The 16,620-nt window shown below is 47.7% G+C and overlaps 1 protein-coding gene across 1 annotated transcript; it reads left to right on the top strand.

Annotated features, from left to right (window-relative positions):
- The first annotated feature begins 9,504 nt into the window (after positions 1-9,504).
- Positions 9,505-16,339, top strand: LOC132213463 (cytochrome P450 1B1). Its single transcript, XM_059660083.1, has 3 exons — positions 9,505-10,469; positions 10,899-11,942; positions 15,012-16,339. The coding sequence occupies exons 2-3, from the start codon at positions 10,900-10,902 to the stop codon at positions 15,598-15,600; spliced, it is 1,632 nt and encodes a 543-aa protein (XP_059516066.1). The 5' UTR covers positions 9,505-10,469; position 10,899; the 3' UTR covers positions 15,601-16,339.
- The last annotated feature ends 281 nt before the right edge of the window (positions 16,340-16,620 follow it).

The following is a 16,620-nucleotide window of genomic DNA, read 5'->3' on the forward strand; positions in this document are numbered from 1 at the left end:
CTGTATCTAAACCGTTGCCTTTTACTAAATAAAAGGCATTTTAGTGTGGTTTCTGTATAATCAAATAAAGATTATTTAACACTTCTACATTTTATAGATGATCTTTAAGGTCAGGTGCTTGTAGAACTCAGTGTAATAAGGTATAGTAGCAAACGTTGTGAATTCTTTAAGTCGGACTAAGTTATAATTCAGGATTGTCTTGAATCGCTATTCATTGACTATGTATGTGTGTGATTGGTAATGGTGCTTTTGCCAGTTCACTGGGATTAAAGTAGAGAATAGGTCATCTACACAAAATTGTAAATTATGTCGTCATGTGGCTTAAGATAATTAAAAACAAAGTCGCAGATAAGTAAAAAGAAGAGCCTATCTGAATACAAGCATACCTATTTTTTTAAGTAAGGAATAGGTCTGAAAGACAAGTAATATTTTTGTTTTGTTTTGTTTTCATTCCACATTTGCAAAGTTAAATTAGAGCAACAGTTCTTTAAAGAAGGAAAGGTATTTTGGGCACAGGCTACATGGTACAAAACCCCAGGTTCGTGAGGATGCAAACTGGCATGCCTTTTTGGAAGATAACGAGGTGGTCTCAACACCCTTTAAAATGCATATTCCCTTGGTTCAAGTATCTCTACTGGGGAAACACTTACAAATGTATGTAAAATTGCACAGAAAAGTGAAGTCGTTAGAGTGAAGTTGGAACAGCACATATGATCATCTAAGAGAAATGGTTAAATAAATTGTTATGATCAAATTACACAATAGTTTAAAAGCATGAGGCAGATCTGTACCTTCTGTGTGGACACCAAGGCAATTGTTAAGTTAGGAAAAAAAAGTCACTGAACAATACTTCTAGTGTGATCTCATTTGTATTAAAATACATACATATGTACAAACATATGCACATACATAAATAGAAGGCACATGGTTCCCCTCGTCATGTTTGAGAAGGGCTGGGAGTATGGGTTTCCCCACTTTTCTGCATATTCTTGCATACTGATTGAACCTTTTGCAACAAGAGTCTATTCATATACTATATGTGTGTGTTTTAAGAATTTGTATCTTACCAAAACAGAAAACGATATGTATAATATTGTGGTTATAGAATATAAGCCACAGTCCAAAGATTTTTTTTTGGCTTTTAAGTAGTACAGAATGGCCCGGGGTCACCTGATCACTAGACATGCTTTTTCTATATTGCTTTCCTGCTCCTGTTATGGTCTCTGGCCTTCCATTGGCTTTGACACTGTCCTAAAGCCCCAAGATGCATTTAATAAGAATAAATATAACCAATGTAATGGAAAAAAAGATAAATAAAAAAAATGTAAAATCTCATATTTAGTTTTTTAAAAATCAATGGCCAAAGTCCAATTAAAGACTCAGAATGGTATCAAGTCTTATAATAAACTAGAGGCCCAGTGCACAAAAATTTGTGCACTTGGGAGGGTCCCTCAGCCTGGCCTGTGCCCTCTTGCAGTCGGACACCTCAGGGGATGACCACCTGCTGGCTTAGGCCCGCTCCCCAGGGGATTGGGCCTAAGCTGGCAGTCAAACATCCCTCTGGCAGCCCGGGAGCCCTCGGGGGGTGTCCACTTGCCAGCGGGGAGCAAACCTAAGCTGCAGTCGGACATCCTTAGCGCTGCTGAGGAGGCAGGAGAGGCTCCCACCACCACCACCACTGTACTGGCAGCCATCAGCCTGGCTTGTGGCTGAGCAGAGCTCCCCCTGTGGGAGCACACTGACCACCAGGGGGCAGCTCCTGCATTGAGCATCTGCCCCCTGGTGATCAGTGTGTGTCATAGTGACCAGTCATTCCCAGTCTTTCTGCTGTTAGGGTCAATTTGCATATTACCCTTTTATTATATAGGAAGATGAAGACTTCAGTTGATCACAGGCTTAGTACGGGTACAACAGTGGAATGCAAATATTTTAAAACTAGAGGCCCAGTGCATGAAATTGTGCACGGGTGGGGTCCTTCGGCCTTGCCAGTGATTGGGCTGATCGGAGCCATCTCGCACAGTCCTGATTAGACTGATTGGGGCCAGCCAGCCAGGGGAAGGGACCATGGGAGGTTGGCCAGCCATGGGAGGTTGGCTGTGGGATGCATTGACCACAAGGGGGCAGCTCCTGCATTGAGTGTCTGCCCCCTGGTGGTCAGTGCACATCATAGCTACTGGCCGGTTGTCCAGTTGTAACGGTCGCTTAGGCTTTTATATATATAGATAGTCCAAAAACTTAGTTTGCATGAAAGAAACTCTGTGTGGCTGATGGGAATTAACTACATCCCTCTGGGCTAAGCAAGATGTCACCTTTGGGGTACTGTGCTCAGTTTTAGGTACATACTTAGGCACATTTAAAACTACATGGTCTAGAAGGCACAGAAAGGCTGGATACAGTTCTAGAAAACATGTTATTTAAAGAACTAGAGCATTTCTTAGTTGGTGGGCTGATGGCTCAGCAACAGCACAATAGCCATCTTCAAACATGTGAAGGGCTGTCATGTGAAAGGGAAATTGTCTCGGTCTATGTCACTCCAAATGGTAACTCTAAGTTCAGCAGGAAACAATCACTCCAAATTCTTTCTTAATGTTGGGAAGAACTTCCTAACAACCAGAGCTTTCTAACCAGAGCAGTCCAACCACGGCACAGGCCACAGTTGAGTCATGAACCCTTCCATCATAGAACGGAAAAATCCTGTTGGAGGCTGATGGTCACAAAAACCAGTATATAAATTATCCAGCCCTTGTGTTCTCTTTTGGGAATGTGTAGGGGAGGAATAGCCACTTAAGTTATCACATTACCAATTATTTTCTCAAGCCCTGGCTGTCACTACAGTTTTTGACCTGAGTTTTTGTTCCTTTCTGCAAAGAGAAGAAAACCAGTGATTAGAATACAGACCTACCCCTAAAAGCTAAGAAGTTAACGGAGAAAAAGAAGATTGGAATCTGGATTCTCTACCAAGAACCCATCCCACATCTGGAAAAGGTATCAATCAACATGCCCATGGCTAGGTACTGTGATTTAGCTGAACCTAAATGTGCATTCTGTTTTGTTTTTTATTGTTGTTTGTACTTTACTTCTTGTTGGTTTATGCATTTTCTTGGTAACCTGGTAAATATTTATTTTCAGGAAACAAAAATGAGAAACAATATTCTTCATCTGCCTAAAGATTTTCTGTGCCTGATCAAAGAATTAGGAAAGTAAAGTTTTTCTCTGTTGCCGAAAGTAGTAGACAGAAGGCTCCTGGTTCTATTGTGAGAAAGGTGAATTTCAGGAACCAGATGGGGTGGGAGTCGAAGCACCAGGAACAAACTTACAGAAGCAACTACAGGCCTTTCCCTCCTATGGAATCATCACTGTTCTGAGTTAGTAAGACCTTCAGCTCACACACAAATACTGAGCAGGAGGCACTCATGGACTGACTGTGAGACTAGACTAAAGGATCACCAGTGTTACCTTTGATATTTTGCTCCTTTTTCTTTTCTTGGTTGTTCAATCTCTCTGACCCCTTTTCTACTTTCTTCACTCCCACTCTTCCTTCTCCTCAGCCCCTATTCTTTGCTCTTCTGGGAGAGAGGAAAGGTAAACAGGAGAATGTAGAGAGAACAGGAGAGAAAGGCTAGCAGGGATGGTGGCAGCAGGAGAAAAGAATGGTGGTCTCCTGAGGGTGAGGAAGAGATAAGAAGGTGAGATGCGTGGGAGAGAAGGAGAAGGAAGAAGGAAGAGCCAGGGAAGGAAAGAGGAAGAGGAAGAAGGAAACTAAAGAAAACTCGAAGAAGCCATTAGAGAAACGCACCATTTACTACATTTAGGAAGCACAGGAGACTTTGTGAATCATCTCTTAGAACAGTGGTTCTCAACCTTCCTAATGCCACGACCCTTTAATACAGGTCCTCATGTTGTGGTGACCCCCAAACATAAAATTATTTTCGTCGCTACTTCATAACTGTAATTTTGCTACTGTTATGAATCGTAATGTAAATATCTGATATGCAGGATGTATTTTCTTGTTACAAATTGAACATAATTAAAGCATAGTGATTAATCACAAAAACTATATGTAATTATATATGTGTTTTCCGGTGGTCTCAGGCGACCCCTGTGAAAGGGTCGTTCGACCCCCAAAGGTGTTGCGACCCACAGGTTGAGAACCACTGTCTTAGAATAACACAGTGTAACTGAGGGCAGGTACTCCTTACATAATGAATTTCTTCTATTTTCAAAAGGAATTGCAGGAAGGTTACCATAAAGACCACAGATACATTCAAACCATTCAAAGAGCAAGGTCATATCAGATCCTGCTGGGGGAAACGATTGCAGTTGAACACAAACTTTTTCTCAGCCCTGAACTCATAGTGTTATGAAAATATTTCTCTCTCATGCCCTTAGTTTTTTATTTTTAGTAACTTTTCATTCTGAAATGATTTCGAACTTACAGACAAGTTGCAAGAACATCACGAAGAACTCTCATTTACCTGGATTCTTCAGTTAGGAACCTTTTGTCATGCTTGTTTTATTATTTTCCTCTCTCTAGTTTCCTCCCTTGCTCCCTGTCTTTTTTCCTTGAAACGTTTGAGAGTAAGTTGCAGGCATTGATGTCCTTTGCCTCTATCTATGAATGGAAATATTTGGTGAGAAATTAGAATAATACAGTGTTGCTCTGTGGCTTCCACAAATACCAGATGATATGGAAAGAGCTTGGTGGGCAATCAAGTTGGAGGGGGAGGAGGATTGAGAAACTTGTCTTAGGAAGTGACTATCTTTTTCTTCGCTTTAGTAGTTGATAAAATTAGCAAAATCTTCTAAAGCAGCTTCTACCCACACTTTACACAGGATTGGAAAAACATCAAATAATATTAACGGAAGGGGAGATGGTTTAGGGGGTAACATTCCTGACCCTAATTGCGCCATCTCAGGACCACCGCTGCTTATTGCAAAGGCAGAGGGTCTTGGCTAGCATGCACAGGGCTTCATTCTAAAACACACTTTAAAAACAATATCTTAACATCTTTGAAATCAGAATACGTCTTAAAATCAAAGGCATAATTACAGTTGGCAGCCCCCGGCTTTTATATTAATTAGCATACAAAACAATGGTGCAGCCTCAACCGGTTTGGCTCAGTGGATAGAGCGCGTTGGCCTGCAGACTGAAGGGTCCCGGGTTTGATTCTGTTCAAGGGCACATGGCCGGGTTCAGGGCTCAATCCTCAGTAGGGGGCATGCAGGAGGCAGCCGATCAATGATTCTCTCTCATCATTGGTGTTTCTAGCTCTCTCTCCCTCTTTCTTCCTCTCTGAAATCAATAAAAAACTATATATGTAAAATAATGGTGCATCCTACAAGGATGGTTTCTTAAATTAGATGAAATAAGATCTACTTTTAGCTCTGTGGTTCTCAGCCTTTACATTACCAGTGGGAGGGAAGCAGCAGCAAGTCAGGTGCACACAGGGTTTTGGCACCAGCTCTTAAGAACCCTCTCAATTCCCAGCTTCCTCCTCTGTCATACTCTCGGTCAACTTGGACACTTGGTTTGTCTTCTTGGCCCTGCCTACCAGCATGTGTCTGATTGCTGATTCCTGCCCACCCCACACATCAAGTATTTGCCAGAGATTATGCTTCCACTACACCAAGCATGTCAAACTCAAAGGTTAACACAGGCGAAATAAATGAGGCATGTGGCCCTCGGGTCGCGAGTTTGACCTGCTTGCACTACACTGTCTTTTCAGAGCATGTGCATATGTGTGTTTGAAGGAGGTTCGAAGAGGGGTTTTATTTTTTTACCCATAAAATCAACACAGAGATTATTCTAGAGAGAAAGCCCAGGAATAAAAACAACTTTTTAGCCTGATGACATAAGGGCTGAGCTTTCTTGGTGATTGACTCCAAGAGCAATGCATCTATCTCACTTGCTGATTGAAACTAATAAAAATAATAATAGGTTTGGGCTATCCTCCAACCCCAAAAAGAGCAGTGAACAGAAGTGGGATACGTGTGGACTAATGGAGCTGTTGTCTTTGGCTTCTTAACAAGTTCCCCCCATCCGGTCCCTCTTTTTCTGATACCAGTCCTAGCCTTGGCCCCGACAGGAGTGGCCTGGTGCAGCCTGGTGTGCCCAAATCCTTCCAGGGTGCTACATAATGACTTTGGGAGAAAGATGTTCTCTTTTCCTTGGGGTGGTTCATTTGAGACTGCCCATGGCCAGCTTTCCCACCATGTGGAGAATCTGCAGAACAGAGAGCCCCAGCAGGTACCAACATAGACAGAGGGCAGGGAGAGCAGTCCAGGTCCCTCCATCCTGTGAGGTACCACTGTTATCATTCCCGGCACATGAGCCAGCACATTCCTGACCTGCTTAAACAAGCTTAAGCTGGGTGTCTGTTCTTTGAAATCAATACAATACAAGGCATTTAAAACCTGTACTTTAAGCTCTCTTCCGCTTACCTGCTCTTTTGAAAGTTATTTGGAGCAAGCAATTCAAGTTTCAGATTTAGGAGGGTGAAATCCCCATAGTCTGTGCTGCTGCCTAAAAGCAGATCCATGGATCTTAGATACTGACTTTGGTCGAGAAGTTGTGATGATAAAGGGCTTGGTGTGAATTCTCACTAGAGGGAGGGGACCCACCTTGGGCTGGATCAGGGGTACCCACTGGCCACTCTGGATTTACCCTATCTCTTCATCAGGTACCAGATGGGCCCTGCAATAGAGCTTGGGAGAACCTGGGGCCTGCAGATTCCAAAGAAGGTGCTACCACAGCCAGTTATTTTCGTTTTAGTTTGTCATAACTGATAAGGGCTTATCTTTCTGATAGCATTTCCTTAAAGGGCTCCTCTGCTTTTTTTTTTAAAGCATGTCCTAGTACAAGAGCTAAGCGCAAGGTGCCACAGTAGCATGGAGGCCATGCCTGAATTATGTGCTGTGGCAGGAAGACATGCACTGAGTTTATCTAAAAACTAGAAGACATTATTCAGGAATTACACAAGAGGTCTTAGGGAACAGCCTTGCTTTATACTTTTTAAGACAGGAATTTGCTTGGTTGCAGTGGTTCTCAACCTTCCTAATGCCGTGACCCTTTAATACAGTTCCCCATGTTGTGGTGACCCCCAACCATAAAATTATTTTCGTTGCTATTTTATAACTGTAATTTTGCTACTGTTATGAATCGCAATGTAAATACCTGATATGCAGGATGTATTTAGGCGACCCCTGTGAAAGGGTCATTCGACCTCCAAAGGGGTCGCAACCCACAGGTTGAGAACCGCTGGTAAAGGAACCATCCATCCACTCTGATTCTGGAGGAGACACTGGTAAAGGCTTTCAGGAATGTTGATAGCGCAGAATTGGCATTAGCCTACAGACAATTCCCGTCCACCAAATGAAAGTCTAATGAGAGACTGACACATGCAGAAGCTTGCAAAAGCTGGACATTGTAAGGTCCTTATGAAACTCATTTCAAAGGAGATGTTGGCAAACATGGCTCTGGGAAACCAATGCTATTTAAACAGTTGCTCAACTGATGAATGGAGTGGACCCAGAGACAGGGAAGCATGAAACAGTGCAGACTCTCAGAGGAAAGGTGGGGGACAGTGGGTGGGTGAGAGGTGATCAACCGAAGAATTTGTATGCATTATATGCATAACCCATGGACACAGAAAATAGGGTGGTGAAGGCCTGGGGCAGGGGGTAGGGCCGGCTGGAGGGGGGTCAATGGGAGGAAAAGGGGGACATATGTAATACTTTCAGCAATAAAGATTTTTTAAAAAAATAAACAGTTGCTCAAAAACTAACTTTACCATGGATGTGAGTACTCTACTCTGATTCTGGAGGAGATACTGTGGTAAAGGCTTTCAGGAATGGTGTGTGAAATCATTTCTAGAGGATCTCTCAAAACCTACCAAATAAGCCCCAGCCGGTTTGGCTCAGTGGATAGAGCATCGCCCTGAGGACTGAAAGGTCCCAGGTTTGATTCTGGTCAAGGGCAGGTACCTAGGTTGCAGGCTCAATGCCCTGGCCCTGGTCAGGGTGTGTGTGGGAGGAAACCAATGGATGTGTCTCTCTTACATCAATGTTTCTGTCTCTTCCCCTTTCTTCCACTTTCTCTAAAAATCAATGGAAAAATATCCTCTGGTGAGAATTAACGAACAACAACAACAACAAAAACTACCAAATGAAGACTTTTACAGGAAGGCATTTTCTTATCAGGTCAGATATTTATCATTGGTTTCAGTCTCTCCTGAAGTCTTTTTATTCAAAACCAATTTAATTGCAAAAGATCAGCATACGATTTTTTCTGTGTGACCCTCAGAATCCTCAATTCTCAAAGAAAAACAACTATTAAAAAAATGTCTTCCAGAGCGATCATTTCCTATGGTATATAAATATCTAATCACTATGCTGTACACCTGGAGCTAATATAACATCGTATGCCAGCTGTAATTGAAAAATAAAAATTTTAAAAATTCTTCCAGCTAATGGGAGAGCAGACAGGCAAGAAGGCATTTGTGCCTTTTATCTGAGGATTTCCTTTCACATAAACTTGTATGGTGGATCTGGAGTGTGACTTCGTGGGTTCAAATTCTGACGCCACCCCAGTTTAGCTGTGCTACCTTGAGTAAGTCACATAACCTCTCTGAACCCCAGATTCCTCCTCTGTAATCGGGAAACAGATACTCGAAGCTCCAGTAAAATTCCAAAACACAGGGTTGTCACATGGTAAACGAACACCTTTTACATTTACGCTTGACGACCTTGGAGGCCCAGAGGTACACTTCCTCCCTGATGAACTAAGACATCCCACCTTTCCCACGGGCTTGCCCTCCCCCCGGCCTTGCTGCGAAGACCTTTCCTCCCCAAAATACTTTGTACCAGCCGGTAGGAGCAGGTGCCGCCAGCCCGAGGCCAGCGCTGGCTCCCGCGCCTCCTGCCTGCGGCTGCCCCTTTGAAAGAAGCGTTCCCACCTCCAGCGCACGCACCCAGACCCGGCCTTCGGGTGGCGGCCCAACCTCGCGGGCCCGGCGGGCGCGGCTGTGCGTGCGCTGCGGAGGGTGGTGGCGGCCAGCACCCCGCCCTCAGCCGCCACCCCCGTCGCCGCCCCAGCGTGTCAGGTGCCGTGAGAAGCGCCGAGGGATATGACTGGAGCCGGCTTTCCAGAAGCGACGCACGCAAGGCACAGCTCTGCACGCAAGGGGGAGGCGGCAGCGGAGGAACTTTTCAACCCGATCAAGTTCTCCGTCGCGGGGCTCTTTGCCTCCCCCTCCCCTACCCCCTCCTCGTCCCCCTCCTTCCTCCGGGAACCTTCAGAGAGCTTCCTCCCCCTCCTCTCCAGCCCCCACGGTTTGCCCCAGCTTGGCTCTGGGCCCAGTGCTCCAGGACTGCAGACAAGGCCTGCGCGGCCCCGCGCCCTCCAGTGGGCAGCGCCACCGGAGGAGTTTCCCCACGGGAAACCTCGGGGCCAGCGGCGCCCCGCCCCTGCTGCCAGGGACAGTCGAGGCCGGGAGCAGGGGGGCGGCGTCGCTCCGGGATTCTTGATATCCCTGCGCGCGGAGAACTTTGCGCGCACGCAAAAGGGCTTCCTTGGAGGGCCATCTGCTTACGCGAACGTTAAGATAAAATAACCAGGGAGGCTGTCGGGCAAACCGCACCACAAACCACACTTTCCTTTTTTCCAGACGGACAGGTTTCCCTTCCTGGCCGGGGCGCCCAAGTACCCGGAGCAGTGTTCTCTGGGCCCGCAGCTGAAATCACTGGAAGGGAAGGGAGTTTCGGGGAGCGCTCAGCCTGTAGGGGCAGATTCTGGCCGCAGCGCGTCCCACGGAAACCGTGCGGGGGTGACTGGGATGAAGAGCGGTTTTCGGGTGCGCGAAAAGCTCAGACAGCCGCTACTAGTCAAATCACCAGCCCCTTCTCCAAGGCCGTCGGGGCGCGCCGGGGCCGCCTCGCGTGACCACCTGCGTGCGGCGACTCCAGCCAGAGTCCGAGCCTCGGGGACCGTCCCCGCGCGCCCCGCCCGCTGGCGCGCCCCGCCCCCGCCAGGTCCAGCTGCCTCCTCCCTCGACTCAGACCTTAAAAACGGATGGCGCGTTTGGACTCTGCAGAGTGGCTGTGGGCAAACGGGCCACGCCTCTGAGACTCCAGCCGTCGGAGCCACCAGCTCGGGGGGTCGTGAGAGCTGGGCATTGCCTCCACTCAGGCACCCCTAACCCCAATCCCCACGCTGTTAGGAAACCCCGGCTCTGCCGAGGCGTCACGTGCAGCGGGGCTCGGCCAAGGAGCCACCTTTCTCGGTCCCCATCCCCATCCCAGCGCCCCGAGCTCTGACTGCGCCTCCTGGCTCCAGAGTGAGCGCGAAGGCTCCGGCAGCAGGTGTCCGCGGCGGGCGTCCCACTTTCTGGAGACGCTCGGGCTGTCGTCTTGCCCCCGCCCCTTCTCGGAGCCCGCGGTCGCTCGCCGCTGGAAACCGTGCCTCTTTGCAGGTCAGTGTGTCCGCAGAGCTGCCTTCCCGCGGCCTCTCCTGTTGGGTTCTCGCAGATGGGGGGAGGGGGGGCAGATCGGGGAGGCGCAGGGCTGGGGTGATAGTCACTTAGAGAGAACTGAGCGCCCCCGCCTCGATGCCCGCCGTGTTGTCCCCGAATCGCAGGGACCGTTAGGCGGCCGCGGAGGGACTGGGAGGCTGAGTGCGGGAGCAGCAGAAACACGCCCCCTTCCTTTTCCTGCGGGGAGTGGGTTTGGGATGGGAAAGGGCATCTTCAGCTGCTTCTCCAGTGAGGCAGCCCTTCCTAACCCACCCGCGGCCTCCCTCCCCGACAGCTTAGGGTTTAGCCCGAGGCCGCGGACAGGGGCACGGGGCGCCCGCCCCTCTCTCCTCACACCTGCACGTCACGCCTTTGCCTTTCTCTCTTCAGCATGGCCACCAGGCTCAGCCTCGACGACCCCCTGCTGCCCATCGCGCTGTCCGCACAGCAAGCCACGCTCCTGCTGCTCCTCTCGGTGCTGGCCGCCGTGCACGTGGGCCAGTGGCTGCTGCGGCAGCGGCGGCGCCAGCCAGGGTCCGCGCCCCCGGGGCCCTTTGCGTGGCCGCTGATCGGCAACGCCGCGGCGATAGGCCCCGCGCCGCATCTCTCCTTCGAGCGCCTGGCGCGGCGCTACGGCGACGTCTTCCAGATCCGCCTGGGCAGCTGCCCGGTGGTGGTGCTGAACGGCGAGCGCGCCATTCGCCAGGCCCTGGTGCAGCAGGCCACCGCCTTCGCCGACCGGCCGCCCTTCGCCTCCTTCCGCGTGGTGTCGGGCGGCCGCAGCCTGGCGTTCAGCCAGTACTCGGAGCGCTGGAAGGCGCAGCGGCGCGCGGCGCAGGGCACCATGCGCGCCTTCTCCCCGCGCCAGCCGCGCAGCCGCCGCGTCCTCGAGGGCCACGTGCTGGGCGAGGCGCGCGAGCTGGTGGAGCTGCTGGTGCGCGGCAGCGCGGGCGGCGCCTTCCTCGACCCGCGGCCGCTGACCTTGGTGGCCGTGGCCAACGTCATGAGCGCCGTGTGCTTCGGCTGTCGCTACGGCCACGAGGACGCCGAGTTCCGCGAGCTGCTCAGCCACAACGAGGAGTTCGGGCGCACGGTGGGCGCGGGCAGCCTGGTGGACGTGCTGCCCTGGCTGCTGCGCTTCCCGAACCCGGTGCGCACAACCTTCCGAGAGTTCCAGCAGCTCAACCGCAACTTCAGCAACTTCGTCCTCGACAAGTTCCTGCGGCACCGCGAAAGCTTCCGTCCCGGGGCCGCCCCCCGCGACCTGATGGACGCCTGCATCCTCTCGGTGGGAAAGGAGGCGGCCGAGGGCTCGGGCGACAGCGCCGCGCGGCTGGACGAAGACTACGTGCCGTCCACTGTCACCGACATCTTTGGCGCCAGCCAGGACACGCTCTCCACCGCGCTGCAGTGGCTGCTCATCCTTTTCACCAGGTAAAGCCTCCAGGAGGCGTGGGTCGGGCCTCCCTCTCCTCCTATAAAGTGAGTGAGTGAGTGAGTGAGTGAGTGTGTGTGTGTGTGTGTGTGGCGGGCGAGGGTTGGGGGGCAATGGGGAGATAAGAACACATATGTAATACCTTAATAAAATAAAATAAAATAATAAAACAAACAAACCAAAAAGGGTGCAGTGAGACCAGCATAGGCTGAGATCGCGACCAGCGCGCAAGGAGGGTTTGAGGTTTCGCGCAAGGAGGGTTTGAGGTTTCGCATCAGGCCACCACCTCTCCAATCTGATGTCACGCCCTCAAACCGCCAGGCAGGCAACAGGGGGGGGGGGGGTAGAGACACGCGAGCGGGCACGCCCCACCCAGCGGGACCTCTCCGAATCTCTGATCTTGTCGCTGCGTCTCCAAGTAGGCACACATTTTGTGAGAAACCCCCTGGAAAAACAAGACTTTTTTAAGTGCCCGCAGATCAGTCCAGATCTCTTCTCCTGCCACAGGAGAAGCGTCATTGGAACGGTTCGGAAAGAAGGGGTAACGCGGTAGGTACGGTAAACAAACACGTTAAACAAACACAGCAGCCTCATCCGCTCCGCCAGTCCGCGCAGATCTGAGGCCTCCCAGGCCGGGCGCTAAAAGCCAGCCGCCAGTCCGGGCTTTGTTCCCCCGGAAAGGAACCCTCGGAGGCCGGTCGGAGGCCCTCAGACTTGGCCCCGGGTTGGTTAGCCCACGTGGAAGTTTTAGGAGGGAGGTCAGGCACCAGCGGTTTGTGCTGGATTTTGTGAAGCAGCCGCGCTAGGAGTAAGAGAAGTGTCTTCCGGGTAAAGAACTGGAGAAGCAGTCACTTTTACCCAGCGCAGAACAGCATCCACAAAGGCAATCAGGGCACGCAGGAGGCCTCTGCGGACCTCCTGGCCCCTGGGCCCCTCTTGGTCGGTTAACTGGTCCCCAGAGACCACCTTGATTAAGGTCTCAGACAAGCTCCGTCAACGCACGAATCAGACAAGTTCCAGGTATCACTTGGTGCCAGATTTAGCAAATAAAAAATAAATTTTACATAGGACATACTTATTCTAAAAGATTAGCCATTGTTTATCTGCACTTCAGATTTAACTGGGTGGCCTGTAGCTTGTCTGGCAACTCGACCCCAAGGGGCAAATGTCTGGCTCAAGGTGAGTCTTGATGGCCTGGAGAGACCAGAAATCCTGGTTGTGACATTTCTTGGTGGCACAAGTTAGCTGTGGGGAATGCTGAATTTTCTGGTGCCTCAGATACTGAAAGGCAAAGACAGCTTTTTACTAGAATCCACTGCAACCCTTAGATACTGTACGGCCACTTTCACAAATTGAATATTTTGTATATTTAAAATCGCTTCTCCGTATTATGATCACAGAAACTCACAGTGGGGGCAGGTAGGTCAGAAAGAAAACATCCCAAAAGGGGATCAGTAGATCTTTAGCATTCTCAAATAAACATGTTATCTTTTGAAACAGACTTTCTTTTTCACTCAGAAACAGATTGGGCAGAGAAAGGAAATAAAACAATGTTGGGGTCACTTTCAATTCAATATAGCTGATAAGTACATTTTTCTTCTTTTGGGTGAAAAGACAATATGATGGGTTGGCACATTACACTAGCCATTTCTGTATATAGGTTTTATCAAAAGGAAGAAAATACATTTACCTATTAGCTATGGCCGCTTTCATACTACAGCACGGGCAGAGTTGAATAACTGGGACACAGAGGGTTTGATCTGCAAAACCTAAGATATTTACTCTCTGGCCCGTTATGAAAAAGCTTGCAGACCCCTGAAGTAGAGTGCTAACAAAGCAATATTTTCAAATCACCCCAGATTTCATCACATACATGCTTATATATTTTTTTCAGGGCTGCAATAATTATTTACTTTTTTTTTTTTTTTTTACTCCTGACATTTCCTCTTATTGTAATGGCTATTTCCCCATCTTTTAAACTTTATTTTGACAACTTAAAAAAATCGTATTGATAGATTGCTAACATGTCCACTTTAGTAATTTTTGATGGTTACATAATATTTTGCCATAGTAATATAATCATTGTATATAACCATTGCTTGAGCTTTACAGTTGTCATTTACATTTTAAAAATTTCAGCCATTGTTGTGGTTATATGTTTTTGTATTTGTTATTTCCTGAAAATACATTGCAAGGAGGATTACCGGGTTTACAAACAGTGGGGAGAGGTTACCCTTTTGGAACTTGCTTTGTAGTAAGATTTTGTTTTCCAAAAGGATTATGCTAGTTTATGTCACCAACAGTGAATATGTATTACAATTGGTACCATAATCTCATGAACATGGGGAATTTGCTTTCACATTTTAGAAGCCATGTTGCTTTACCTATCAGCATACCAATCACCTTTGTACAGATGAGAACAGTAGGGAAATGGCGGGGGGCTAGAGCGGGGGGGTGGGGGGTGGGGGGGGAATGATCTTCTTTCAGGGCTACATTTTAACTTTTATGGGCCTTCGGTGCTTTTGTCTTTGTAGATACCTTACTCCATGAAAAATAAAATTATATTTTATGACTATATTGGCATAAAGATAAATATATTAAAATTATATGCTAAAACATTTTCTTTGACCGAAAAGTTCATTTTTTTCCTCTTCTGATTTAAAAAAAAAAAAAAGAAGAAGAAAGAAAACATTTCTTGGGCCTCTGAAAAGTATTGTGAGTCCTAAGCATTGTGCCTGCTTCCTCTATTGGAGAAGTTGGCCTTGTCCGTTATCCTCCTTTCTCAGGCTGAGAAAACTTAGACATATTTTGACTTATGACAGGAAAGAGAGCATTAGCCATGTGAGGCCTATTCCAGGAAATGTAACCACCAACTTATCCATCTTGCAATTTAGTGAGAAATTAAGAAATTGTTTTAGATTATTTTGGGGGGAGGCACGGAAAAGTTAAGTCAGTCCCTGATTCAGATAAAGAAAGTGGGATTAAAACAAATTGTAATGTGCTTTCTTCGTGAAAGAAGAATGAGTTTTCCTCACTCGTTTTCTCCCTCTGCCTTAAAAACCAAACAGGTACCCTGACGTGCAGGCTCGGGTGCAGGCAGAACTGGATCAAGTCGTGGGTCGAGACCGCCTGCCCTGCCTGGACGACCAGCCCAAACTGCCCTACATCATGGCCTTTCTTTACGAAGCCATGCGCTTCTCCAGCTTCGTGCCCATCACCATTCCTCACGCCACCACTGCCAACGCCTCTGTCTTGGGCTACCACATTCCCAAGGACACGGTGGTGTTTGTTAACCAGTGGTCCGTGAATCATGACCCCGTGAAGTGGCCTAACCCAGAGGACTTCGATCCCACCCGGTTCTTGGACCAGGACGGCTTCATCAACAAGGACCTGGCCAGCAGCGTGATGATTTTTTCAATGGGCAAACGGCGCTGCATCGGGGAAGAGATTTCCAAGACACAGCTGTTTCTCTTCATTTCCATCCTGGCTCACCAGTGCAATTTCAAGGCCAATCCCGACGAGCCCGCAAAAATGGATTTTAATTACGGCCTGACCATTAAACCCAAGTCATTTAAAATCAACGTCACTCTCAGAGAGTCCATGGAGCTCCTCGACAGGGCTGTCCAAACGTTGCAAGCCGAGGAAGACTGCCAGTGAGAAGCCAGAAGCAAGCTGGAATTTTAGAAGGTCTCAAGTTTTGGGGGATGGGGAGTAAAATTTTCCAGCTCCTCTGTGCAACTTTCTCAGTTCGCCTCTAAAGTGAGCCCAGATCCTCACTGGGCTGTGCAGGAGCTCTGGGAAGATTTCTTTTCATTCCAAGAGTGAAGAGGCCCAAAGAAGTTTTATACATACATCGAATGCTGGTAATAACTTCTCCAGAGAGCATTCTTTGGAGATAAAACACATTTGGGCACACATGCAGAACTACCTGATGAAGAGGTACTTCCAATTCCATGCTTTCGTGGGTGGGATCGCAGGTGGATGTTGTGTGTGCTGAACAGCAGTAGAAAACCGTATTGAGCAAAGTTTTAGAATATATTGTTGAATATGCAAAGGCACATAATTTCAGTGTAAGACATGTGATTGAGGGTGAGAGGGAAAAGATTCAGACCCGAAAGTTCCTTCTCACCTTGTCAATACAATAGCTTAGTTAGGCTCTGGTATCTGTGGATGGATTTATGTTTTGGCCTACTGATGTGCTTTCTCATATTATTTTGGATGATTCATAAAGTCATTTGCTGAAAAGGAAATTAATAGTAGTTGGTTTAATGATTATAATGGGTTTCAGTGATTTATCATTAATTATAAAATGTAAATTGTTAAATTGTAAAACATTCCAACCTGTGTTGATTGCCAAAGTACAGAATTTCAATTATAAGCAATATCCACGCCCCCGCCCCCGAAAGAAAGCAAGATTTACCAGCCCAGCTAAGCTTTAAATTATGTAATTGCAATGCACTGAGTTCAATAATTAGCATAGCTTTAAAAAAAATCACCCAATTGTACTCAGTATGTATACATATATAATTATTCATAAGCAATATGTATTAGTTATTTTATTATTAAATTCTTAGTATTAATTATTTTGGTCAGGAAAAGGTTGTATAACATATATCTTTTATATTGTCATAGAAAATTGAAAAGTATAACCAATTCAACTAATTCTGGCTCAAATAC

Source organism: Myotis daubentonii, chromosome 12 (assembly GCF_963259705.1).
Source record: "Myotis daubentonii chromosome 12, mMyoDau2.1, whole genome shotgun sequence".
Classification (NCBI taxonomy): Eukaryota; Metazoa; Chordata; class Mammalia; order Chiroptera; family Vespertilionidae; genus Myotis; species Myotis daubentonii.

Excerpts from the sequence above, each read along its gene's own strand:
- LOC132213463 (XM_059660083.1), top strand. The coding sequence starts at position 10,900 with ATGGCCACCAGGCTCAGCCTCGACGACCCCCTGCTGCCCATCGCGCTG. Across the intron at positions 11,943-15,011 it reads CTGCTCATCCTTTTCACCAG|GTACCCTGACGTGCAGGCTC; the intron begins GTAAAGCCTCCA and ends AAAACCAAACAG.